This window comes from Dipodomys spectabilis, unplaced genomic scaffold, assembly GCF_019054845.1.
Source record: "Dipodomys spectabilis isolate Male_0828 unplaced genomic scaffold, ASM1905484v1 ptg000069l, whole genome shotgun sequence".
In the NCBI taxonomy this organism is placed as follows: Eukaryota; Metazoa; Chordata; class Mammalia; order Rodentia; family Heteromyidae; genus Dipodomys; species Dipodomys spectabilis.
This window is the reverse complement of record NW_024870746.1, coordinates 4,258,064-4,284,235: the sequence shown is the minus strand read 5'-3', so window position 1 is coordinate 4,284,235 and position 26,172 is coordinate 4,258,064. Positions and strand designations below refer to the sequence as shown.

At 42.2% G+C, this 26,172-nt stretch overlaps 1 protein-coding gene across 1 annotated transcript in view; it reads right to left on the bottom strand.

Annotated features, from left to right (window-relative positions):
* The window catches only part of Fcrl4 (Fc receptor like 4), a 67,170-nt gene that overhangs the window by 9,197 nt on the left and 31,801 nt on the right, over nt 1-26,172 (bottom strand). The window contains exons 13-20 of the mRNA XM_042681487.1: nt 23,128-23,223; nt 19,901-19,936; nt 18,324-18,563; nt 15,762-15,995; nt 14,925-15,203; nt 8,512-8,790; nt 4,900-5,178; nt 520-798 (exon numbers count right to left, since the gene is read on the bottom strand). Of these exons, the coding sequence (XP_042537421.1) occupies nt 520-798; nt 4,900-5,178; nt 8,512-8,790; nt 14,925-15,203; nt 15,762-15,995; nt 18,324-18,563; nt 19,901-19,936; nt 23,128-23,223 (1,722 nt within the window). The remainder of the gene's footprint in view (nt 1-519; nt 799-4,899; nt 5,179-8,511; nt 8,791-14,924; nt 15,204-15,761; nt 15,996-18,323; nt 18,564-19,900; nt 19,937-23,127; nt 23,224-26,172) is intronic.

The window sequence follows — 26,172 nt, the reverse complement described above, 5'->3', positions numbered from 1 at the left end:
GTGCCTCTGCCTTTGAAGATCACCGAGTGTCTCTCATTATATCTGTGCCTATAGCTAGTACTAATATACTTTTAAAATATGGTATGTAAGTAACAGTTATTTCCCAGTAATGGAGGATGTTTATGAGTAGAGGCTTACTCAGAGCCTGACAAGGAAGAGCCTGCTATTCAGGGAGCAGAACATCTAATATTTATACATTCTCTGGTTTCTTTTTTATGTCATAATTTTCACATCAGAAAATAGTCTATATCCTAAAAAAAATTCTTATTATTTTTACTGAGGAATTTTGATCAGAACTCAAAGTTGTTTGAACAATGCTACTGGGAAAGTCCAGGTTCCTGAAAGAGTTTAACAGGTAAGACCCTGCACTTTCCAGAAGAGGCTCTATAGCCAGGACTAAGCAGGATCTTCATTCCAGAAAGCAGCTCCGAGGAGCACTGCCGCTTCATTCTCAGCTATTAGGAAGAAAAGACACCATCAATCTGCTGCTGCTTCTACTAGCACGCGGAGCCAACTCACCTATAACTTTGATGCTCACTGCCTCACTCTGCTGGGCTCCAGCAACATTACTGGCCTCACAAAAATAGTTTCCAGAATGTTCCTCAGTCAGAAAGAGGTTGAAGGATGCTCCTCCTCCAGAGAGGGCTGAGCTGTTTCCCAGGTTGACGTTCTCATGGTAAAATTGGTATTGGATTGGAGGTGAGCCTGTCAGCGCCTCACAGTGAAACTCCACCGTGTCCCCCACCACAGCCTGCGTCCTGGGCATCCTGAGCGTGAGACCAGGGTGGGACACCGGAACTAAGGGAGGAAAGACAGCCATCAGCTCCTTCTGTTTGAAGGTGTTTTTCCACACTAAAGACACTTCTAATGGGAGATGCTTTTCTTAGTTTGTAATATCTTGTGATACTATTTAGAACGCATCTATGATTTCTTCATAGAAATATTGGGAAAGGAGAATATTTATGTAGTTATATATATATATACATATATGTATATACATACATATATACATACATATATGTAGCTTGGAGTAATTAGATATATAAATTCAAATTCAAATTCAAAACATGGGTTACACTGAAACTGAGGCATTTGACAGAAAGAGAGGTTGCTTCCATAGGAAATGAGGGACCGAAGAGAGCTATTGTTTATTTAGCCATGGGTGTAAGTAAGTTAGAAATGGGGTCCACATGAGAATTGAGTATTGGTCACTATATGTGCTTGTTTTCATGTTCATTCACTTAAAATTAACAAGTAAACAATAAGTTCCAATAACTGATCTGAATGTTGGGAATTCAGTGATCAGAAAGACATAGGCCCTGTTCTTATGGAATCTAACATCCTAAGAAAAGGTAGACAGCAATTGAATAAGAACACAAAAATAGAATTAGATAGATAATTGCTACAAAATAAAGACAGGGTGCTATGAAATGTATAACACTGGGAACTGATCTAAGAGGGATTAATCAGGAGAAGCATCTTCATGAAGTGACATTTAAAATTAACTATGTGAAGAGGAAAGGGAAGAGGCTGGCAGGCAGGCAAGCAATATGTGCAAAGCCCCAGTTGAGAAGAATTTGGACACATTTTGAGTTATTGGAATGACATGGCAGCAGTAATATAAGAAAAGTGTCCAGCAGGGCGCTGGTGATTAACACCTGTAATCCTAGCTACTCAGGAGGCTGAGATCTGAGGACCTCGGTTCAAAGCCAGCCCGGGCAGGAAAGACTGTGAGACTCCTATCTCCAATAAACTACCAGAAAACCAGAAGTGGCACTGTCACTCAAGTGGTAGAGCGCTAGCCTTGAGCTGAAGAGCTGAGGGACAGTGCCCAGCCCAGAGCTTGAGCCCCACGACTGACCAAAAAAAAAAGAAAGAAAGAAAGAAAGAAAGAAAGAAAGAAAGAAGGAAAGAAAGAAAGAGAGAAAGAAAGAAAAGTGTACAAAGAGTGCCAGGCTGGAGAGCTAGGCAGAGCTGTGTAAAGTAGGCTGCGTGTTTTATCCTTTTCCATTAAGTAATGGAAAGACCATTTTGATCTCAGCAAAACCCTTCTCTGGCAGGGACAGAAGTAGGATAGATGGGTATTTAGGTGACATCAAAATAGTTAAAAATGATAGTGGATTTGACTAGGATAATAACAATAGAGATAGAAAAAAGATCTAGAAATGTTTAGGAAGTAAAATCAGTAGGACTGGCTATGAGCAGTGAGGGAGAAAGATGTCAATGGATGCACTTGGATTTTTGAGTGTATATTTAGCTGGATAGAGGGATCTTTCACAGAGACAGGGTCACTTGGGAAAGACAGGACTGAGAGAAAGGTCAAGAGTCACATATGACAGATATTTAGGTTGATGAGTTTTTTTTTTAATTTTTTTTTGGGGGGGGGGGTAGGTCGGTCATGGGGCCTGAACTCTGGGCCTGGGCGCTGTCCCTCAGCTCTTCAGCTCAAGGCCAGCACTCTACCACTTGAGCCACAGTGCCACTTCCTTTTCTTGTTTGCTTATGTGGTACTGAGGAATTGAACCTTGGGCCTCGTGCATGCAAGGCAAGCGCTCTACCACTGAGCCACCTTCCCAGCCCATGACGAGGTTTTGAGAAATGTGAGTGGCATGCCCAGGTGCTCAGGTGGGAATCATTAGAGATGACAGCACCTTTTATATATGATATACACAGGATCAAAGCTCTGGAACATGCCAGTGCTTAAAGGCAATCTGTAAAAGGAGTATCTAGTAAAGACCGAGAGAGTTGTCAGAAGAGAGAAAAGCTGGAAGTGATAGAGTCACTGAAGCCAAGGAAAGGACAGTTTTACAAAAGAAGGAATGATTTTGTTTTGTTTTGTTGGCTGTGGGGTCTGGGCACTGTCCCTGAGCTCTTCAGCTCAAGGCTAGTGCTCTACCACTTGAGCCACAGCGCCACTTCCGGCTTTTTTTTCCCTGCTTATGTAGTGCTGAGGAATCAAACCCAGGGCCTCATGCATGTGAGGCAAGTGCTCTACCACTGAGCTACCTTCCCAGCCCAGAAGGAATGATTTTTTTTTAAAAGTAATACTTTGGAGAAATTAAGTAAGGCAAGGATTGGAAACTAGCCATTAGATCTAAATACACTGGGAATTGTTGATGACCATTGTGAGATCATTTTGATGGAGAGGCCAGAAGACCCTAATAGATTAGAACCTAGTACGTAATGAGGAAATGGGGACAACCTGGGTGACAGACTCTGTTCAGAAGTTTAGTTATGAGACAGGAGTGGGTGGAGCCAAAGGAAGATGCAAGTTGCTCAGTGAGATGAGGATCAAATTACGTTTTTTTTCTACTAGTCATAGAAGAAATGCAGCATGTTAAATGCCAATGAAGTGGTGTTACAAGTAGGGATATGTTGAGAACTATAGAATAGAAAGAGTGTAATTATTTTCTGAGAATGGCTGGGGGCATCGCTCAAGTGATGGAATACTTGCCTAGCATAAGCATGAGACCCTGTCTATATTGCCAGTTCCTGAGGATTCAGGAAAAAATGGAATGTAGAGATTAGATGATCTGAGATATGCCCTGACACAGGGAACAGAATCCTCTTCTCTGAACCTTAGGAAGAGGAAGGTTGGTTTATTAGGTAGATACAGAGATACTGAATTTGGTGTTGGGAATCAGTGTGGTATTGTTTGTTTTGTCTGTTGAATTAGGGACAGAATGGAGGTGTTAGTGAACTAGAGGTTCCATTGAGGTAGAAGAACAATAGTGATAGGAGTGTTAAACTAAATTGAAAGGTAAGAAGTTGTAATCAGAAAACAAGTGCTTATAATGGAGCTGTGGGAGTATGTAGGAATGTATATGGAGAAGTGGGGGTTGGGTCACACAAATGGACACTGCAGTCATACGATGGTGACAGAATGTGGAGCAGAAAGGAAGGTTTGAGTGAGGTGCTGAAGCCTGCATTGGTAGTGGGCACTGCTGAGTGGTCAGACTGTGAACAGAGGGACACAGTAATACTGGTAAACAGTAAGAAAGCAAGAGAATGAGGTTGGGACATAAATAGTCCTCAGGGGAAATCCAGGCCTCTCCGGCAGAAGGAGAAATATGTGAGCCAGTAAAGGAATGTATTGGCCTTTATATTGATAGAAAACTACAGATAAATCTCTTCTGAACTGAAACACACTGAATGTCCTGTCTTTCTTTCTTTCTTTCTTTCTTCCTTTCTTCCTTTTTGGTCAGTCATAGAACTTGACTCAGGGTCTGAGCTTTTATTTTTTTGGGTATGATCGTGGGCCCTGAACTCTGGGCCTGGGCACTGTCCCTCAGCTCTTCAGCTCAAGGCTAGTGCTCTACCACTTGAGCCACAGCGCCACTTCTGGCTTTTTCCTTTTTGCTTATGTGGTGCTGAGGAATCGAACCCAGGGCCTCATGCATGCAAGGCAAGCGCTCTACCACTGAGCCACCTTCCCAGCCCGTGGGTCTGAGCTTTTTCGCTCAATGCTAGTGCTCTACCACTTTGAGCCATGGGGCCACTTCTAGTTTTCTGGTGATTAATTGGAGATAAGAGTTTTATGGACTTTCCTGCCCAGGCTGGCTTTGAACCATAATCCTCTGATCTTAGCCTCCTGAGTATCTAGGATGACAGATGTGAGCCACTGGTGCCCGGCTTTCATTTCTTATTGATCACAAATCACCAGAATATAGTTTGTACTTTGAAAAGACTCCTCTGTTAGGGGATTTGAAGCTGAAATGGCTGAAGGGTGCAGCTAACAAAGGCAAGCTGCCATTGCAGCATGTAAAACTGGACTCCATAGGGAGGCTGCGCAGGCAGCAGGCCTGCGATGTGGTACAGCCGACAGCTCCTGAGAGCCTGAGCTGCAGCCCTTCCAACTGCAGGGGGTGAGGGCTGCTCTGGCCCTTGTGCTGCACATACCGATGACATTGAGTGTTATTGTGACACTGCGCTGGGCCTCCTGGCCATTGTTAGCTTCACAGAAGTAATTTCCAGAATGTTCTGCAGTCAAGGAGAGGTTGAAGGATGCTCCTCCTCCAGAAGGGGCTGTGTGTCTCCCCAGGATTATGTTCTCATGGTAAAACTGGTACAGGATGGGGGGAGAGCCTCTCGGGGCCTCACAGTGAAGCTCAATCGTGTCCCCTACCACTGCCTGGGTCCTAGGAGTCCTGAGGGTGAGAGTAGGCCGGGACACCGGAACTGAGGAAAGAAATGGGTTAGTTGACACTGGTGTTATGTTGTTTTTAATCAAAAACAGCTCCTACTTCAAAAAGAACTAAACACTAAAGAATTTTATAGGATAAAAATGAAAAATTCTACCATTTCTCTTATTTTTGTTTTCCAGAAGTTGCCTCTATTAGACATTTGGTCTTCTCCACCTGCAGTGTGTATGTGTGAGTGTGTGTGTGTGTGTGTGTGTGTGTGTGTGTGTCTTATTCATACCTTTTAAGTTTGAAGTGTAATAGCCTCATTATCATTTATCTTTTGATGTACATATTCAAGTTTAAGACATTTTTAAAATTCTTTGAGTTTTGTTTTGTCTTCAGTTTGGTTTTTTCTTTTTTCTTTCTTTTTCTTTTTGTCAGTCATGGGGCTTGAACTTGGGGCTTGGGTGCTGTCCCTGAGCTCTTTTCTGCTCAAGGCTAGTGCTGTACCTCTTTGAGCCACAGTGCCACTTCAGGTATTCTGGTGGTTAATTGGAGATAAGAGACTCATGGACATTCCTGATGGGGCTGGCTTTAAACTGCAATCCTTAGATCTCAGCCTCCTGAGTAACTAGGGTTATAGGTGTGAACCACTAGTGCCTGGCTTTAGTTTGGTTTTCTGACTTAACTCTAACTATATATCTTGTATGTGGGTAAGAAACACTTAACTCCACCTATGGTATATATATTATCTAGTGCCCATATTACACTTTTTGCAATTATTTCTGTATTTTCGGTTTGCATTTTGTACTTCTCAGACTGATTCTTCATTTAGTTGACAGTGCAAATAGGTTTCTTACTTTTTAAACTTAGATTTTAGTCTGAAATAGCTTTGCTATTCATTTCTCCTAAGTTCTGCCAGATCATTTGTGTGATCTCTTATTATATTGTCATATCTTCTTTGATCCCTGTTAACTCATTTTTAATATTTAAACTTACTTCAATTGTATTGAGAATATTTAGAAGTGTTTTCATTTTCTATAGAAATTCTTCCTCACAAAAGTGTTATGTGTTCTTCATATGTGTACATATAGATTTGCTTTTAATTTACACACAAGCACACACATATACAATATGGTATAGTATAATATTTCAATGTATTTATAGGATGTGTAATGTTCACATCAGGGTAGTTGTTTTATTCATTGATCATTTCTTTGTCTTGGGAACATTTCAAGTTCTGTCTATGAATTGTGTTAATCTTTGCTATCCTGTTGATGTGCTATATGACATTTGTCCTATTTCCTTGCACCTCTGTTCCCATTAACTACCTGGCTCCATCCCCTGCACCTAGCTTCTAGTAACTACAATTCTGGTCTCTAATTTATGAGATCAACTAATTTATCTTCCACATATAAATTATAACATGAAGTATTTGTCTTTCTGTGCTTGACTTATTTCACTAATGTAATGTCCTCAATTTGTCTTATTTTAAAAATGGGATCCTATCAAATTATAAGACTTCTGTTCAGCAAAGAAAACAATAAACAGAATGAAGAGACAATGTGTGGAACAAAAGATATCTGCAAAGGACTCATCTGACAAGGGATTGATATACAAAGTAGACAAGGATCTCAAACAGCTCAACACTCAAAAATAAACAACTCAATCAAAACTGGGGAAATAATCTGAGTAGCCTTTCTATTTCAAAAGGATGATGTACAAATAGCCAAAAAGTATATAAAAATGCTCATGAATCATTAACAAAATGCAAATCAAACCACAACACAATATCTCAGCTCAGTTAAAATGGTGATTATACATATATACAGGAGCTGGCAAAGATACAGAAAAAAGGAAATTCTCATACACTCTTGGTAGAATGTAAATTAGTGTAGTCATTATGGAAAGTGAAGTAGAGGCTCAAGAAAAACTAAGAATAGAACTCCAATATGATGTAGCTAGCCCACTTCTACATGTGCGTCAAAAGGAAAGGAAGTTGGTATGGCAAAGAGACTTCCCTTTACAATTTTAAATGAAGACATGCAAAGATTATTACAGTGAACACAGTGTTTTGCTTTCCACTTATCCTGCAATAAATGAAGTTATAATTCAGGGTCTGATATTTGCTGTTGGAATAGTGTGTGTGTGCAATGTGTTCAGGAACCACAGGACTGTCAATAGACCTGAAATCAATCTGTGTCCTTGGATTGGGCTCCAGTCTTTCAAATAATGCAGATTTTTCTGCCAGAAAGTCTGTCTGACTCACAGTAAAAGTTTCCAGTTCATAGACAACTTGTTTGCTAAAGTTTGTAAGTTCTGGTCAGTTGATATAAGAAGGTGCAAAGATCACTGTTTTCTCTCACTCTTCGTGTCTCATCTCACCTCAGCCTCTTTTTGTTCATTGAATTACAGATGCTGACTGAGCTCCTGCTTTATGTCATGCACAGGGATGTAGGGAGACCTAGACTGGGACTGTCTTGTTTTCACAGTTTGCTGACAGAAAAGAAAACAGAAGTAAAGGGGTTGTAGATACCGTTAAGTGCCAGAAGATAATAAAACATTAAAGGGTGCATTGCGCTTGAGAGCTCTGACTTTAAAGTCTTTTGGGTGTTTTGAGAATACATTATATTCTGGGGGTATCTTTTAATTCTTCAATCTGGCTTCCAAACAATCCTTCCTATTTTTCTTTCTCCCTGGATAGTCTTCTAACAAAGTCTTACCTACAGCATCACCTGAGCCTGTATTCTTGTGATGGGAAATAGTCTGACATGCCAGACTTGAGATTTCTTTTTTAAACTGTAACTATCCCGTTACTCTGAAAAGGAACAGGATATTATTCTCTTACAACAAAGGTTCTAGTGTGAACAGAAGCAATCTGGCTCCTCAATTGGCACCTTGGTGATAGTTACACTGGTAACCAGGAGTTATACAATTAGGATTTGTATTCTTTTCTGAATCTATGCCATACTTCTAAAAATGTTCAGTACATTATAATGCAGACTTGCCCCTTTATTACAACTTGGCACAATTAACTCATGCTAATAAAAAAAAGAAAAAAACAACTAAAAGAATAATGAAAACATGGAAACAACCTATATAGCTATCAAGAGTAGACTTATAAAGTAGATTAAAATATGTGGGTAAGGTGACGTATACTGCACGGCCATTCCATGAGTGAATATGTGTCGACACCTGCATGTTCACCAACCTGGAAAGCTGTGCACAGCACATGATGAAAAGCAAAATAGTAGGTAGAGAATCACAGCACACGCATCAAACAGTCAACATCCCCACACTATGAAAACTATGTAGAGACCTGCTTGGAAGAAAGTTCATCCAAGGGTCATTGACCAACATCAAGTACTGGCCAGAACCCAGAGCTTACCAATGACAAAGAGGCTCACAGCCTTACTGTACTGGAGCCTCAGATGGTTTCTGGCTGTGCAGTAGTACTTTCCAGAATGCTCTGTGGTCAGAGGGAAGCTGAGGGATGCTCCTCCTATAGAGGAGGTTGTGCTGCTCCCCAGGGGGACATTCTCATGATAGAACTGATACCAGATGGGTGGAGAGCCTCTCTGGGCTTCACAGCGCAGTGTTGCCATGTCTCCCTCCAGAGCTTTGGCTCTAGCGGTGCTGAGGGTGAGGACAGGCAGAGACACAGGAACTGAGGGAAAGAAAATCTGTAGATTTCTGTAGATTTCCATTTGTGGTCAGTGCAAAGCTCCTGTCTCCCCTGGTTGTGAGGGCAGCCTGGCAACCTCCTCAGCATCTCCAACAGCTCTAACCTGCCCCTATCTTGCTGCTCTTTTCTAACCTGATCCTTTCCCTTCAGACTTCTAGCTCCTTTCCTCCAGAGGCTCCTTGTTGAGGTGACACCTCCATTTGGCAGAGGAGAGGACTTCCTCAGGGGAGACATCACGTGTTTTGCTGCCACCAGATTCATGTTTTCCTCCATCAGCTCTTTCCTCTTTCTCCCTTGACCGACCATTGTGGGAAAACCCTCCCCACCCTACCCTTCCTTCCCACCATTTTGAACTTCCTTTTCAGCCTCTTGTTCTCTATTTCTCTTTTACTGTGGCTGGCCTGCGGGCTCTGTCCTTAACCCACATAGTCTTGCAAGGACCTCTTTTCTACTTCTGAGTTCTCCCTGAGCCCACACTCACTCTCGCATTTCCATGTAAGAAGAGGAAGAGGAAGTCAGGGAGGGAGTAGATGGTGCCTGTAGTCCAAGGAGAGCACACAACTGATCCTGGGGAGGGCTTTGGTGGTCAGAGCTCATTTCTAATGGATTGTGCCCACGGCCCCTTCCAGACCTAACTCTTCCCTTCTTGTCTTTGGCAGATGATTCAGAACATTGAATTACTGGTGACTCATTGGGTCTTTATATTTAATGTGAATTTCTCACTACCTGTGGTCTTCCTTAAGGATCCTCAGGTGTGGTTTGATAACTGATTCTTTGAGTGACACCTGGCACTTTGGTCACTGGATTGCTGGCAACGTTGTTGGCTTCCCGGGAATATACCCGAGCATTGTTACTTCTCACCATGGACCTCCTCAACTTTGCTTTTGAGGACAAGTACATCTTTGTTCATGTTGCTTGCCTCTTTTGTACCAGACTTTGCTGAGCCTTGGGACCCCTTCTACGGAACAGAAGAACACCAATTCCTGCCCTTCAAACACCAACTCTAGGGCTAGAAATATGTGTATTTGGATGTTGGCCAGAACTCCTAAATAAAGAAAAATGACACACATGGGACTCTTAACAGTGAGTGGCTTTGTGGATGGAAAAGAGCCAGAGGGTAAAATCTGCTGATCTCCTGTGGGAAGCTGGCCTGGGGTAGATTTAGGCTTACTCTCTGAAGAAGGAGGAAGGTGGGGAAACTTCAGCCCATAGCTGTCTGGGAGGTCCCCCGACTCCTTCTAGGGCTTGTAAAGAGTCTAGCCAGGAGTAGAAGCAACCCTGCCCAGCCTGCCCTCATATCCACTCCTCCTCGACAGAGCAAGATCAGCCATTGCAAAGATGTTACCAGCTGCCCCAAAGTTGGGGCATATGGGGGTATGAAGTGGACAGGAAGATTTGGCATCAGGGGAAAATAGCAACTGCACTGTCTAATTAGAAATGAGACATTGACATGAAGAGTAACCTCACCCTAGAGCAAACAATTTTTTAAAAACCAGGGCTTCACGGGGCTGGGAAGGTGGCTCAGTGGTAGAGCGCTTGCCTTGCATGCATGAAGCCCTGGGTTTGATTCCTCAGCACCACATAAGCAAAAAGAAAAAAAGCCAGAAGTGGCACTGTGGCTCAGGTGGCAGAGTGCTAGCCTTGAGCTGAAGAGCTGAGGGACAGCGCCTAGGACCAGAGTTCAGGCCCCACGACTGGACCCCCCCCCAAAAAAAAACAAAACAAAAAACCCCCAAAAAACTAGGGCTTCAATTCAAGACCTTGTAAGGTCCGCCCCTGGATGGCTAGCAGACTCCACCCTCCTCGCAGCAAAGTCTCCACCCAGTACCTGCGTTACCTAGGCAACTGGGACACCTGGAAGAGGTCACATCTGCATCCGCTGAGGTCACATCTGAATTTGATGTGGCCACACCTTTCCCCGCCCATACCCTACATAAGGCCTAGCCCAGGCCCAGACTCTCTCTCTTTCTCTCTCTGTTCGTTTCTAGCTCTTGCTCTTCTTTTCTAGCTCTCTCTGCTCTCTCTCTGCTCTAGCTCTTTCCTCTCTCTTTCCCAGCCACGTGGAGTGCCAACCTTGCCTGGTCCCAGCAGGTCCACTGAATAAACCTACCCCTTACCCGAATACCACGTGAGTGCTACTGTTCTTACCCCTCTCTCTGCTCTTTTCTAGCTCTTTCCTCTCTTTCCCAGCTCTCTCCTTCCCAGGCCTTTCCCAGCCACGTGGAGTGCCAACCTTGCCTGGTCCCAGCAGGTCTACTGAATAAACCTACCCCTTACCTGAATACCACGTGCGTGCTGGTGCAGTTTTTACTCGGTTACCTCTTTTTAAAAACCTAACATAAATGGTGCCGTGACTCGGATAAAGGCTGAAAGTCAGGAAAGCTGGGATTTCTCTGTTTTTTTTTCCTCTTTTTTCTTTTTTTGTTCTTCCCTTTTTGCTCTGAGGAATACCCACAGTTCTGACGGCCTTTTGCTTTTGCGAACCAGTCTGTCTGCGGCGGAATCAGCGCATCGATACCATTGCTGCCTTCACATCCACGTCCACACCACTTCTCTACTCTGGTGAGTGAAACTACTCTACGGCTCTCTGTTACTCAGTCTCTGTCCAGACGTGGTGCCACGCCAGAGAGCTCCTATGGCCTTTAGCTGAAAGGCCGGTCACCTCAGAAGCCGAGGATGCTTGGTTTTGGGGGCTTGGCCATTTCTCTCTAGAGGGCTCTGGGGGAAGTCGGGACGCCGCTTCTGCCTGGTCAGCTCTCCTTCACTCACCAGACTGACTCTCCTACTCATTTAATGGGGTGCTACGAATCACGCCTGAGCCGTGAAACCCCTTTGAAATGCCTCCTGCGTTCCCTGGAAAGCCAGAGAGCCTAATTTTATGCCATTCTCAGAAGTACAGTTTTTGCTACTGCAATGGTAAATGGTCAGAAGTTTGTTTAATTTCAGGCTCTCTTTGCTCTCTCTCTGCCATTCATGTGCAACTTTCTACCCTTTTTTCTACAACTTTTTGGCTTATGCCCTGAAGAGTGCGACGCAGGCTGGGTCCCAGGGACCCCCTTCTAGGTTCCCTCTCAAAGGCTAGCCAATGTAGGCTTAATCTATTCAGGCTTTCTTTGCATTCTTTCAGAAATTCGCCATCTTGGCCACGTGGTGGGTTAAGGGTTTGGCCCCATCTGACCCTTAACCTTCCACTAAGTTTACTACTCCATCTATTCTAAGGTGCCTTGCTAACAAGTTGCTCTTTTCACAGGCCCTGGTAATGGAGGCCCAACCAGCTGATATGCTTTGTTAGCAAAGATGTCTAAACGTTGTCGAAATTTTAGGTTTTAAGTTTTGCCTTTTTTGTTTTGTGTTGTGTATTCTACTACTAGACTACTGACTATGTGGTTCTAAAATACTGGGTATATCTGTGCTAAAATTCTCATCACATCTAATGAGTTTCATCATTTCAGAATATTTGTTGGCAATTCTTGATAAGAACCAGGTAAGCTCTACTTATTCTACTTGATCTCCTTGTTGCCTTAATTGGAAATAATAAAGGGCTTTTGTGGCAAAGATTTCAGTTCAAAGCCAGCTCGGGCTAAAAAATCTCTAAGACTCCGTCTCCCAGCTGAACTCTGCAAGTGGTACTATAACTCAAAGTGGTTCATTGCTAGCCTTGAGCAGAAGTGCTCAGGGACAGTGCCCAGGCCTTGAGTTCAAACCTCCTTGAACACTGGAAGTGCTATTGTAACTCAATGTGGTAGAGTGCTAGCCTTGAGCAGAAGTGCTCAGGGACAGTGCCCAGGCCTTGAGTTCAAATCTTGAATACCAACTGGGACAAGCCATCCCTGCAACGAGCACCTAGACTCAAGCCAGTCTGGGGAACAAGGGAACGTGGAAAGGAGTAAGAGGAGATGATGTCACATCAGCTACTTTGTGCCTGCCCTTTCAAAATTAACCTGAGCCGGGAGGTCAGTAGAAGTAAGAAGCCTGCCCATCCAATGTCCATACCTGTCTACCTATTAATGGAACAGGAATTTATATTCTTGCCTTTGTCACCTGACTTCTCTACCTAGTCGCCAGATGTCAGAAGTATCTAGGGACATTTCTACCAACATTTTCAGCCCCAAGTCCTTCCTCTTGCCATTTATTTGCTGTCTAGTATTTTTTTTTCCAGCCCCTCAATGCTCATGAGACTTCTCCAGATTTCATCTAAGGACTCACGCCACCAAGGGACAGCTGCTGCTCACTGTCTTCTCTGGGAGGGGACCAAATTCCAGCCTTTTACCCCTATTGTCGATGCTCTTTTCAGCAGGAAGTAGCCAGAGAGAATCCGTGCCCTATTTCATGATTATTAAAAGGCTGGAATGTAAGGTCTGCCCCTGGATGGCAAGCAGACTCCACCCTCCTCGCAGCAAAGTCTCCACCCAGTACCTGCGTTACCTAGGCAACTGAGACACCTGGAAGAGGTCACATCTGCATCTGCTGAGGTCACATCTGAATTTGATGTGGCCACACCTTTCCCCGCCCATACCCTACATAAGGCCTAGCCCAGGCCCAGACTCTCTCTCTTTCTCTCTCTGTTCGTTTCTAGCTCTTGCTCTTCTTTTCTAGCTCTCTCTGCTCTCTCTCTGCTCTAGCTCTTTCCTCTCTCTTTCCCAGCCACATGGAGTGCCAACCTTGCCTGGTCCCAGCAGGTCCACTGAATAAACCTACCCCTTACCCGAATACCACGTGAGTGCTACTGTTCTTACCCCTCTCTCTGCTCTTTTCTAGCTCTTTCCTCTCTTTCCCAGCTCTCTCCTTCCCAGGCCTTTCCCAGCCATGTGGAGTGCCAACCTTGCCTGGTCCCAGCAGGTCTACTGAATAAACCTACCCCTTACCTGAATACCACGTGCGTGCTGGTGCAGTTTTTACTCGGTTACCTCTTTTTAAAAACCTAACAGACCTCACACTTGCTAGGTAGGCACTCTACCCCTTGAGTCAAGTCCCGAACCCTTTCTGTTTTAGTTATTTTTCAGATAGGTTTTTTTTCCCCCCCCAGGCCAGCCTGGCCCACAATGACCCAACTTACACCTTTCATACAGATGGGTTTACAAGACAGTTCCATTATGATCAACGTTTTGTTTTTGTCAAAATGAGATCTGGCTAACTTTGTTTTGCTAGATCTGACCTAAAACTTCCCAATCTCTATCTCTTGAGTAATGGGGATTACAGGCATGAGCATTGTACCTGGCTCTTGAACAGCATTTCTTCTGTAGCATGATCAAAAGAGATGAGGTCAGATCATCCCCATTAAGTAGGGTAATCCGTGATGGGTATGATTTCAGGTAATGATGACAAAGACAGTGTCTTTGGGGTTATTCTCAGGTCTTAAGGACAAAGGATATAAACTGAACAGAGAAGGAGAAGGGGCAATGGGTGGAGTTTCATCAACTGTGCTGAGGAAGAGGCTATGCTAGAAATTGTTGTGTACTAATCATTGGAAACTTGCTGCCCACCTTGTGTGAATGTTCTTCCTTAAACCAGTGACCTTAAAAACATCTGTTTCCAGCCAAGAACCAGTGGATCATGCTTGTAATCCTAGCTACTCAGGAGGCTGAGATCTGAGGATTAATTAACCACCCCAAAACTGAAAGTAGAGGTGTAGCTCAAGTGGTAGAGCACCGGCCTTGATTTAAAAAGCTAAGGGAGAACACAAGGCCCTGAGTTCAAGTCTCAGTACCTGTATAAGAAAACAAACACCCTACATCTGTTTCCTTTAACAGATTACTATGCTGTGTTTTTTTTTAAACTTTAGGAATAGGAATACATTTATGGGAAATGCAATCACCTTCAGCATTTCCTCCTCACTTAGGAAAGTGGATATCTCAAACTATGTGCCCCTTTCTAATGCTCAAATAGATTTCCTGGGAAGACCAAATTAAATCAGGTAGAGCCTTTGGCCATTGGTTAACAATCTTGCTTAAGAGCTTACACAATTTTAGGAACTTAGGAAAAAGCAATATCCCTGTGAGGCATTTATTCATTCCCCCAGCTGTTTGTCCTTTAGTTTTTTCTTGTCTTTAAGACTTGATGTGTATCTCCACAATCCCCCTTTCCCTGTCCCCCGACATACAAATCTCAGTACTCACTTTGCACAGGAATTTGGAATGGACGGCTGGTTTTCCAAATATTGGAAGTCCCTGCCTTGCATATGTAAGACGTTGAATCTTCTTTCCTTATGGCAGGAATGTGATACTCTGGGTCTCGTCTGCAGACTTGCCTAGAAATCAGGTCATCTTTCAAGAAGCAGAACTTGAGCTGGACATTTGATTTTTGTGGCGAGAGCTGGGTGTCACAGATGAGGTCCACTGGGCTTCCATCTATGGGCTGGGAAGGTCTAGCAAGTAGCACAGGACGCGGAAACAGTTCTAGGGGAAGAATCACAACAGTTCCCACAGCAATGAAGCTCAGAAAGGTTCTGGAAAAACCACAGTTTACCCTCAGCACCAGCAAGCAGAGTTATGGTACCACATTCTCCAAAAAACCAGGCAAGAAAGGGATGCCATTTATTTTATTTTTCATTTTGGCCAGTACTGGGGCTTAAATTTAAGGCCTGGGAGCTGTCCCTTAGCTTTTATGCTCAACGATAGAGCTCTATCACTTGAGCAATAGCTCCACTTCTGACATTTGGGCAGTTAGTTGGAGATAAGAGTCTCATGGACTTTCCTACTTAGGTTGGCTTTGAGCTTTGATCCTCAGATCTCAGCTTCTAGGATTATAATAGCTAGGATTACAGGCCTGAACCACCAAGGCCCAGGCAAGGGACACCACTTCTTGTTTCTGACATCCTTCAGTAGAAAGCTGCTGCACTTCTTTCTAGTGTCCCAGTCTACCATATTCTTCCTGTCCTATCTCTACAACCTCATGTTCTATCTCTACAATGTTCCTTTTGTCTAATACCCCTCACTAAATAATGAAAGCTTTACCTTGGACTTGGATTTTGACCTTGTTGGAAGAAGCATATCTGTTTTTACAGTGATAGTCACCATTGTGCTGTAGATCTGCATTTTGAATGTGGTACTCAGCTCCTTGATGTGGTAAATGCTGGCCATTCCTGTAAAATGTTATATTACTCCTTGATGTTCGTTTCTTTTCCTGACACTTTAAAACCACAGAGTCTTTTTCAAACACCTCAAATGGAGCCTGTAGGATCAGCTGAGCTGTAGGAAACACAAGATCAAATTTGTTTCATCACATTGTTGTTTCTTATTGCTTTTCATTATTATGCCAATTAGACTTTGTGTGAGTGTGCTCACAAGTGCGTGTATGTATGTATGTGTGTATGTGAGTGCATGTGTGCAAGTACTGGGGCTTGAACTCAAGGCCTGTGAGCTGCCCCTTAGTTTTTTTCACTCAAGGCTACCACTCTACCACTTGAGCTATAGTTCCACTTTTGGCTTTTTAAAACATTTAACTTTATTATCAAGGTGATGTACAGAAGGGGTTACAGTTATATACAGAAGGTAGTGAGTATATTTCTTTTAGGACATTGTTACTCCCTTGTTTTTCTCCCACTTTCCCTCCCCAAAATCCACCCCCCTCCCTGCAAAATTCTGGCTTTTTAGTAGTTAATTGGAGATACGAGTCTCATGGACTTTCCTAGTTAGTCTGGCTTTGGACCACGGTCCTCAGATTTCAGCCCCCTGAGTAGCTAGGATTTTTGGTGTGAGCCACTGTGTCTGACTTTCAATTAGGCATTATAGGAAAGAGAATTGGGAGAAATGACTCTTATTACTTCTTTTTTTTTTTTTTTCTGTTCAAATGAACATGTACTTTGAGAAAAGTTGGAAAGCAGAAAGGTAAGTAAAAAGTACCTATTATCTCACCTCCAGTAATTTTTTTTGTTTTGTTTTTATTGGCTTTTTCTGTACAGCACTGGGCTTGAACTCAAGGCCAGGGCACTGTCCTATAACATTTTTGCTCAGGGATGTTCTCTTACTTGACCCACAACTCCACTTCTGGTGTGTGTGTTGTTGTTGTTGTTGTTGTTGTTGTTAATTGAAGATAAGATTCTCACAGACTTTGCTGTCCTGGCTGGCTTTGGACAGCAACCTCAGATCTCAGCCTCCTAAGTAGCTATGATTAATTATAAGTGTGAGCTTCTGGTTGTTCTGTAAATTTGACATATATCTTTTTTGCTTTCCTCTTTTATATGCACATATGTGAATCTTTGTGTATTCTTTTCCATTTTTAGGGAATAGGAATAACATGTATATATTAGATAGGTTACCTTTACTGACTGTGCTATAAGATTTAGGGAGGTCACTAGTTTCATTACTGACTGCTTTTCAATGGCCATGAAGTTTTCTTCAATGAAGTAACAGAGTTTATATAATAAATTTTCTTTTCTTAATCAGTTAGGGTCTTCCACATTTGGGTTATGTATAAGGGGAATTGTTAGATCAAAAAGAATAAGTAGCTGAGTACCTCCTAGCCACTTAGGAAGCTTAGATCTGAAGATTACAGTTTAAAGCCAGCCAGCAAAAGCAGAAAAGTCTGGGATACTATATTCTCCAAATAATCAACAAAGTCAGAAGTGGAGCTATGACTCAAGTGGCAGAGCACTAAGGCACTAGCCTTTAGTGCAAAAGCTAAGGGACATTTCTTAGATCCTGGGTTCAAACTCCAGCAACATCACATACCCCCCCCCCCTACACACACACTAAGCTTTTCTTCCATCTCTTTGTTACTACATTTCTCCATTGTTCATGAAATTAATGTATATTATAACAAAGATTATATTACTCAACTCTAAAAACAGGTGCTTCTATGAAAATAGAAGAAATACCTTTTCCTCTTTCTCCTTGGTATATGTATATCAATCAATCTGTCTTATACTTCTCTATAATCCATCTCTATTGCTAAATTTGAAATATTCTCATCCTATTTATTTTTCTAATTAGTAAACTGGCTTGAAATACATTTTAATGAACAGTTTTAATGAATCAGGAAGAGTTCAAATAAATTAGTTCTCAAAATTTTCTTTTTACGAGTGGCTTGTAAAAGCTTCAGATTCTTGGGCCTCTACAGATTTTGACACAGTAAATATAGGGTTGTTCCCAAGTATCTGCATAGTTAAAAAGCTGCCCAAGCTTTGTGATGCAGATGATTAGACTTGAAGGAGCACAAGAGTAGAAGGTATTAATCCTCTCTATAGAGATTATAATCCTTAGTCTCTATAGCCTTTAGCTATTATATGACCAGTATGTCCTTTTAGATATATGACTTAAAGCTATTACCCACTGGGCTGACTGAACTTCATCCAATTAATTTGTTTCCTTAATTTTTATGTTCAAACTTGAGAAGCGAATTCTGTTTCCTGTCTGATTTTATACAGAGCTTTGGAACGGCCTCCTTGTATATGGAATCACAGTATAGAATAAAACTGTTCATCCTTGTGTTGTTCAAAGTGAATAGTAGTAACAGCTACAGAGAAAATGGGCATGAAATGATTTAGAAAGTTTTTATTTCTTTTACTTCCATCTTACCATTGGAAAAGTCCAAGTGCACAGATTTACTTGGAGGTAAGTTGTCAGCCTGGCATTTGAAATTTCCAGATTCATTGACTTGAAACGTATTAGTATTGCGGCTTAATAGTCTGCCTCCACGGTACCATTTTATTTGATATGGCAAGAAGCCAGGTTTGTGGCAAGACAGAGTCGCTGTGTCTCCTGAAAAATAATTGGTCCATGGAGGCTGTACAGAAATCCTAGATTTGAGTGCAGCTGCTGAGGAGGAGAGAGAAATGAGTTTAAGGCAGAGGTGTTCAAGGATCCTGTGGGATAGATGGGAAGACTGCCTTTGGACAGTCCCAGAGAGGCTCTGGGCTGCATGTGAGCTGGCAGGCCTCACCTCTCCCAGGTTAGAGTGTTAGCTGAGGGATGATAATGAACAAAATGGTTTCCAGGGGATTAGATTAGCAGGGTTCTCTGTGATGTCAATGGTTAGTTAGCTGATTCTGGTAGTGTTCCTGCTCTATTGCTGTGCTCACAAACTCATGGGGACTTATAGAACCATTGTTAAATTGCATTTTCTCTAAAAAGAATACCTCATTTTATCATAAGATTTTAGCACCAAAGAATGCTTGAGGGATCCACTTGCCTAACTGTTTTATAGGTGATAATTCAAATGACCAGAAAAAAAGTCATCGCAGATAATTGTGGCAGAGCAGGGAATGGACAAATCATCTTCTGGACCAAGACAATGATTGAAATGGAGAAGCTGATGTTGGGTGGGTAGAGTAGTTATAGAAAGTTCTTGCTGTTCATGAGTTCCCCCAAATCCAAGAAACTCTCTGACCTCAAAAGGTCATAATGGTAAGTCAGAACTAAGGAAATGTGGGAGATAGTTAACTTTTTATGTCTTTTTTCTTTGTAATGGCCCAGTTGTTGGATGTTCTTTTGTTCTCCATTAACTTCCTTCAGAATATTCCTTCTAAAAGAGAATGCAATGCTCCTGATGGCATCTCCATAGTGTGATGCTGTCAAGGGAATTTTTCCCAGCCTGCTGATTGGAGGGGATTCCATTCAGAGTCTGAATGTTTACTGTAGAGATGAAGATGTCCTGCCTGGATAAGTAGGTAGTCCATCTGCAAGAGGAGTAAGTTCAGGGCCTGTGAAGGTCAGGAGCTAGCTGCCAGGTGTTCATTCAACACCTTACCCACGGAGGGTCAGAGGGTAAAATAAAGCTACTCTGGCTTCAAAAGCCCAGACATCTCTTTTACATCCTATTTGCCTTGACAAGAAAATGGGAGAGACTCTGGCAGTCACAATTTTTTTTTTTTTTTTGGTCGATCGTGGGGCCTGAACTCTGGGCCCGGGCGCTGTCCCTCAGCAATTCAGCTCAAGGCGAGCACCCTGCCACTTAAGCCACAGTGACACTTCCGGCTTTTTCTGCTTATGTGGTGCTGAGGAATCGAACCCAGGGCCTCAAGCATGCAAGGCAAGCACTCTACCACTGAGCTACCTTCCCAGCCCACGAAAATATTTTAAATTTGGGAGATACTTTTATCCAAAAACCCTGAAGAGCAAAACAAACACACAAAAACTGTGGCAGGGGTACTCACTAAATTGTCTACTGACAGATTGTCCAGGGACAGGACCTGCAAAAATAAATGAACAAATATAACAAGAAGCCAGAAATACACATAGACCAAAGGTATTTTTTGAGATAATATATTTTGCTATCTATTTATTATGTTTTCCATTACAAATTCATTTATAAAATGTTAGCAGTTAATCAAATACACTCTATGTGGCCTCTAAATATAGTCTATATATACCAAGGTACATATGTTATATATAGTTTACATATGTTTAGTACGTATTTGTGTATATATATGTATGTGTGTGTATATATATATATATATATATATGTGTGTATATATATATATATATATATATATTCCTACACTTTTTTTTTGGTTGGTCATGGGGCCTGAACTCTGGGCCTGGGCACTGTTCCTCAGCTCTTCAGTTCAAGGCCAGTGCTCTACCACTTGAGCCACAGCAGTACTTCCAGCTTTTTCTGCTTATGTGGTGCTGAGGAATTGAACTCAGGGCCTCATGCATGCAAGGCAAGCACTCTACCACTGAGCCACCTTCCCAGCCCCTCCTAGACTTTTAAGATAAAAGCTAAATGGGATCTGCCAGCAACAAGTTGACTGGTGGGGGAAACAAAAGCACAAAACCATAATTATACTACAATGACATAATGTAATTCAATTAGTGAAATAATACAAGAACACAATGGGTAGGTATCTTGAGAATCAAGGTACAACTCAGGCCAGTGTTGAAAGAGAGATGGGGGAAGGGAGAAAGGGAGAGAGAGAGGGGGAGAGAGATTATTGAAGACTCAGGTGGACCATGGGAGGTACCTGAAGGAACATGATGCTTGAGAACACTATGAACAAGAACATAGGAATTGGCCAGGTGAGGGTTAGTACCCTTGGGGAGAGTATTTAAGATAGGAAGGACATAGAAGTAAAAATATGTCATTGGTGCTCAGGGAGTGTGAGTGTGTGTGTGTGTGTGTGTGTGTACATCTGGAAAGGTAAGAAGTGGTGGGTAGTAAGATTACAGAGGAATATAAGGCCCAAGTAAGCAGCTTTGATTTTACTATAAAAGCCCTAGGGAACCACTGAGAGGTTTCAAGGAGTGTGAGAATTAGAATTTGAAGCCCTAGATGGCGTGTTCTGGCAGAGGGCAGCCTTCAACGGGACAAGATGTGGGGTATTTTAGAAGGCCATGTGAGAGTTGGTGATATTTCATTTTCTTCAGAGTATTCAACTGGAGTGATCTGAACCAATTGTTGACTTGTTCGCTTTGATTGCTTCCCCTGTAAAGTGAGGATTCATCTCCACCAAATAACCCTCTAGAATCTACAATGCTACGTGGCATATAAGAGACACTCATTAAATATTTATTGAACAATGAATTAATTAACAATCTAAGTGAGTGATAGAGGTAGGTGAACACAAATTTGAGAAATGAGCAATGAAGACATAGAGGAGGCAAAGTTGGCAGGGACAGATTCTAGAAATTTCTAGAATGCCAGTCAAATGCCAAGACCATGTAAAACTCATGGAGAAGTTGCTGAAGCCATATAATTTCCATTGAGAACAGAATTATTCACAATTACCCAAATATTTTAGTCAACGTGGCTTTTATATTGTTTTAAATGCAGCTAATATTTTCCTGAGCACTTTCTATATGGCATGTGTTTATATATATTATTTCATATAATCTTGCTAATCGCTATGAGGTAAGTACACCATTACCCATCCTTTAACAAGGCCTGGACATTGTCTTTTAGCTTTTTAGTTCAAGGCTGGTGCTCTATCACTTGAGCCACAGCTCCACTTCTGGCTTTTTGGTGGTTGATTGGAGATAGGTGTCTTATGGACTTTTCTGCCCAAGCTGGTTTGAATAGAAATCCTCAGATCTCAACCTGCTATTTAGCTAGGATTAAAGGTGTGAGCCATCAGCACCCAGCTAGGACAGAGTTTTGAATCCAGATCTTCTTTGAGCCCAAAGCACATGGTCTGGCCAGTCCCCATCCTGCTCCTCTGTGTTGAGCCACACTGGAATGCGCTTGTAGTTCTGAAATAATAGACCATGCACCCTGTGGCTGTCCACCCTGTCCTTCCTCCCTCCTTCTAGGCTTCCAAAGCCTTTATTAACCAGTTGGAGTAGCTTATGTTTGTCTATTAGTGACTTTGCCTTGATAATTAACTAGGGTCTTTTTATATAGTCTTTCTGCGTTCCCATCTATGGCTGAGCTTCCTGAGCACAAAAACAAGGCCTCCTGTGCTCTCTTATTATTCCTAACCTCTGGTACGGTGCTGTGTATATCAACGTTCTGCTGAATGAAAGAGTAAAACTATTTAATTCTAACATTTTCACCTTGGCCAAACAGAGGAATGGATTTGGAGCTATGGATTGATGGAGACTTATGCACAACCCCAGGCACAAGGAGAATGTTAGAGCTGCAAGTTTTGCCTTATTTGGCCTCTGTGCTACCCACTGGACCTACTGTGCTTGTTCACAGGCAATTATGGCTGTAATTTTTGCAGAAGGAGGTATCTTCCACCTCTTCCTATATTCAGGACCTAAACCAGGCCTTGTCATAAGGGGGTAAATGCATCTACAGTACAGAGAGAATAGGCTCTTGTCAGGATAAAGCATTATCAACCAAGCTGGGCACTGGTGTCTCACGTCTGTCATCCTAGCTTCTCAGGAGGCTGAGATCTGAGGATTGTGGTTCAAAGCCATATCTGGAAATAAAGCCTACCCGACTCTTATCTCCAGTTAACCACCAAAAAGCTAGAAGTCCACTTGAGTTATGGCTCAAATTGGTAGAGTGCTAGCTTTGAGGGGGAAAAAACGCTCAGAGACACCACCCAGGCCCTGAGTTCAAGCCCCAGGAAACATACAACAACAAGAATGAGAACAAGAACAACAAATCCAGAACAAAAAAACACTATCAATCAGCAGACATGACCATTTTCTAGGCTTTGTGAAGTATCTGTGGAAATTGTAACTGAAATTTTAGTTGTTATGATTTCTTTCTCTTAAGGTTAAATTTTTTTTTCCCCCAGCTGTGACCACTTTCTTTAGGTTCAAGAGAGGAAGTCTTGCGTTGCACAGAAAAGCTAGAAAATATTAACCTCCATAGGTAGGGAAGACTCTCTGAGCAAAGGCTGTACTCCAAGAAAGGGCCAAGCTTTTCTTGGTGGAGCAAGAGAGAGGGGCTTCCCAACCCCCCTGGGCCCATGCTGAGCCATGTACTCACCCAGGACCAGTAATATTGCCCACAGTGGCATGAAGACCAGAACCATCCAGAACGGAGGCCAAAGCAGGTATTGTCCCAGGAACATCAGTTTTTGGTCTTGTTTTTATAATCAATGTACAGCTCACACCAGCCCCAAGGAATGCAACTGCTTTTATTTTTTGTTTTAGAAGAACAAAATATATTGGTGAATCATAAAAAAAGGAAGTGGGAGTGCCAATCTCTAACTAAGACTCTATTTCCTGCTCTAATGGTACAATGTGAAAAGATAAATGTTAGGGTTTAAAAACCATCTACCCATGAACCCATATTTATGCAGTTGGGAAATTACCTTAAGGAAAATATGTGAAGATAGTTTCACAAAAATATTTATGGTACGGTTGGCCATGGTGGTAAATGCTTATAATCCCACCTATTTAAAGGGTGACATTTGGAAGGATGCTGTTCAAGTTCAGCCCAGGCAAACAGCAAGATCCCATCTCAATCAAAAGGGGAGTATGGCAGTATGTACCTGTGTTCCCTGTATGTGAGACTGTGGATAGAAGGACTGATATCTCAAACTAGACCCTGTTCTGCTCCCAGCACTCTCCTGCAAAAACAAACAAACAAATAACAACAACAAAACCCATGAGAGACCCTATCTGAAAAATAGCTATGAGCTAAAAGATTTCAGAGTGTGGTTCAAATGGCAAAGTACAAGTGCAAGGTCCTGAATTCGAATCCCAGTACTGCAAAAAAAAAAAAAAGGTTAATATAACATCATTCATCATTACCTAAACACTGGAAGCAAAGTAAAAGACTAAGAACATGGGACTGTTTGAGAATATTCTAGTCCACTTACCCAATGACAAGCGATGAAGCCAGTAATAATGAGGTAAACCTAACATGCAAAGAAGGCAAGGCAATACTGATTAATGCAAGAGAAGTGAGGTATAGACTGGTATTTGTTTAATTATCCTTTGGGGTACAAATGATAATATAAACTATACTTTATAGGTAGTTATAAGCTATAAGCTACACTTTTTTCTGGAGAATATACCAAAATAATGGTTACATTTGAGGATTTGTAGATGGGAAAGAAGTATATAATATCTTTTTATACTGTCTGCTTTCTTTCTTCTTACAAATTACCATGTGGATGTTTTGTTTTTACAAATTTTTGTTTGTTTGTGTGTGGGGCTTGAACTCTAGGCCTGGGCGCTGTCCCTCAGCTCTTCAGCTCAAGGCGAGCACTCTACCACTAGAGTCACAGCACCACTTCAGTTTTCTGGTGGTTTATTGGAGATAAGAGTCTCACATTCTTTCCTGCCCAGGCTGGCTTTGAACTACAATCCTCAGATCTCACCCTCCAGAGTAGCTAGGATTATAGGCATGAGCCACTGGTGCCAGGCTGTTTTTACAATATTTTAAAAGTCAGTTTTTCCATCTGGGCATATGAGTCAACAAAGGTCCCTAAGACAAGGAGTGATTGTTTCTTTGAAATAATTTCTTCCCAACTTTTCTCTTGGATTTATGGTCTTAGGATCTTGGTCTTCCCAAAGGGTTAGTTTCCTAGCTACCAATGCACATTACCTTAGGTGATCTGTTGTACCTCAAGAAAAATATACAGTCTGAGTGTTGGTGGCTCACATCTATAATCCTAGTCACTCAGAAGACTGAGATCTGAGGACTGTGGTTCAAAGCCTGTAAAAGTCAATGAAATTCATCTCTAATTAACCACCAAAAAGCCAGAAGTGGATGTATGGCTCAAATGGTAGACAGCTAACCTCCAGTGAAAAAGCTAAGGGGGCAGTGTTGGGCCTTGAGTTCAAGAAAGAGAGAAAAAGAATGAATGAATGAAAGGAAGGAAGGAAGAAAAAGAATGAGAGAGAGAGAACAAAAGAGAGAAAGAAAGAAAGAAAAAGAAAGAGAGAGAAAGAAAGAAAGAAAGAGAAAGAAGGAAGGAAGGAAGGAAGGAAGGAAAGAAGGAAGGAAGGAAGGAAGGAAGGAAGGAAGGAAGGAAGGAAGGAAGGAAGGAAGGAAGGAAGGAAGATCATGCAGATTAATTCATTTCAGTTCATTATGAAAACCTCAAAGAGGGGTTGGGAAGGTGGCTCAGTGGTAGAGCGCTTGCTTTGCATGCATGAGGCCCTGGGTTCGATTCCTTAGCACCACATAAGCAAAAAGAAAAAATCCAGAAGTGGCGCTGTGGCTCAAGTGGTAGAGCGCTAGCCTTGAGCTGAAGAGCTGAGGGACAGCGCCCAGGCCCAGAGTTCAGGCCCCACAACTGGACCCCCCCCCCAAAAAAAAGAAAAGAAAACCTCAAAGAGAATAAAGTCTTTGCCAACTTTTGAAGCTAAAACAAATAACATGAATGCGAACATTTTTAAATGTCTCCAGGTACATGTACACTTACATTTCTCTTGTGTATATGCATGGAAGTTCAATTCCTGGCTCACAAAGTGTGTAAATACTGTCTTTACTTTTAGAAAAACATTACCACATTGTTTTCCATAGTGCTTGTGACAAAGCTGCGGCGTTGTTCCAGGCAACCCGTGCGAATCCTCATTGCTCTATAGTCCTGGCTGTTGGAGGTATCATTATCTTGTATATTTTATCCATTCTGGTGGGATTATCTCAAGGTGGTTTTAATTTTTTACGTCTCTGCTGAACTACAAGGTCGTCACTTTTTCATATCCTTGTTGGTAATTTAGAGACCTTTTATGTGAACTGTCTCCATTTCTCCTTACTTTTATGTTGTTTTTCAGTCATTTTGATTTGTAGTTCTTCCAAACTCTGGATTTGGATGTTAGCTGGTTGTATGCATGGCAAATGCCTTTTCTTTTTCTTTTTTTTAAATTTTGTTTTTGGGTCCCGTCGTGGGGCCTGAACTCTGGGGCTGGGCACTGTCCCTCAGCTCTTCAGCTCAAGACTAGCACTCTACCACTTGAGCCACAGTGCCACTTTTTGTTTTCTGAATGGTTTATTGGGGATAAGACTCTCAAGGACTTTCCTGCCTGGGCTATCTTTGAACTGTGATTCTCAGATCTCAGCCTCCTGAGTAGGTAG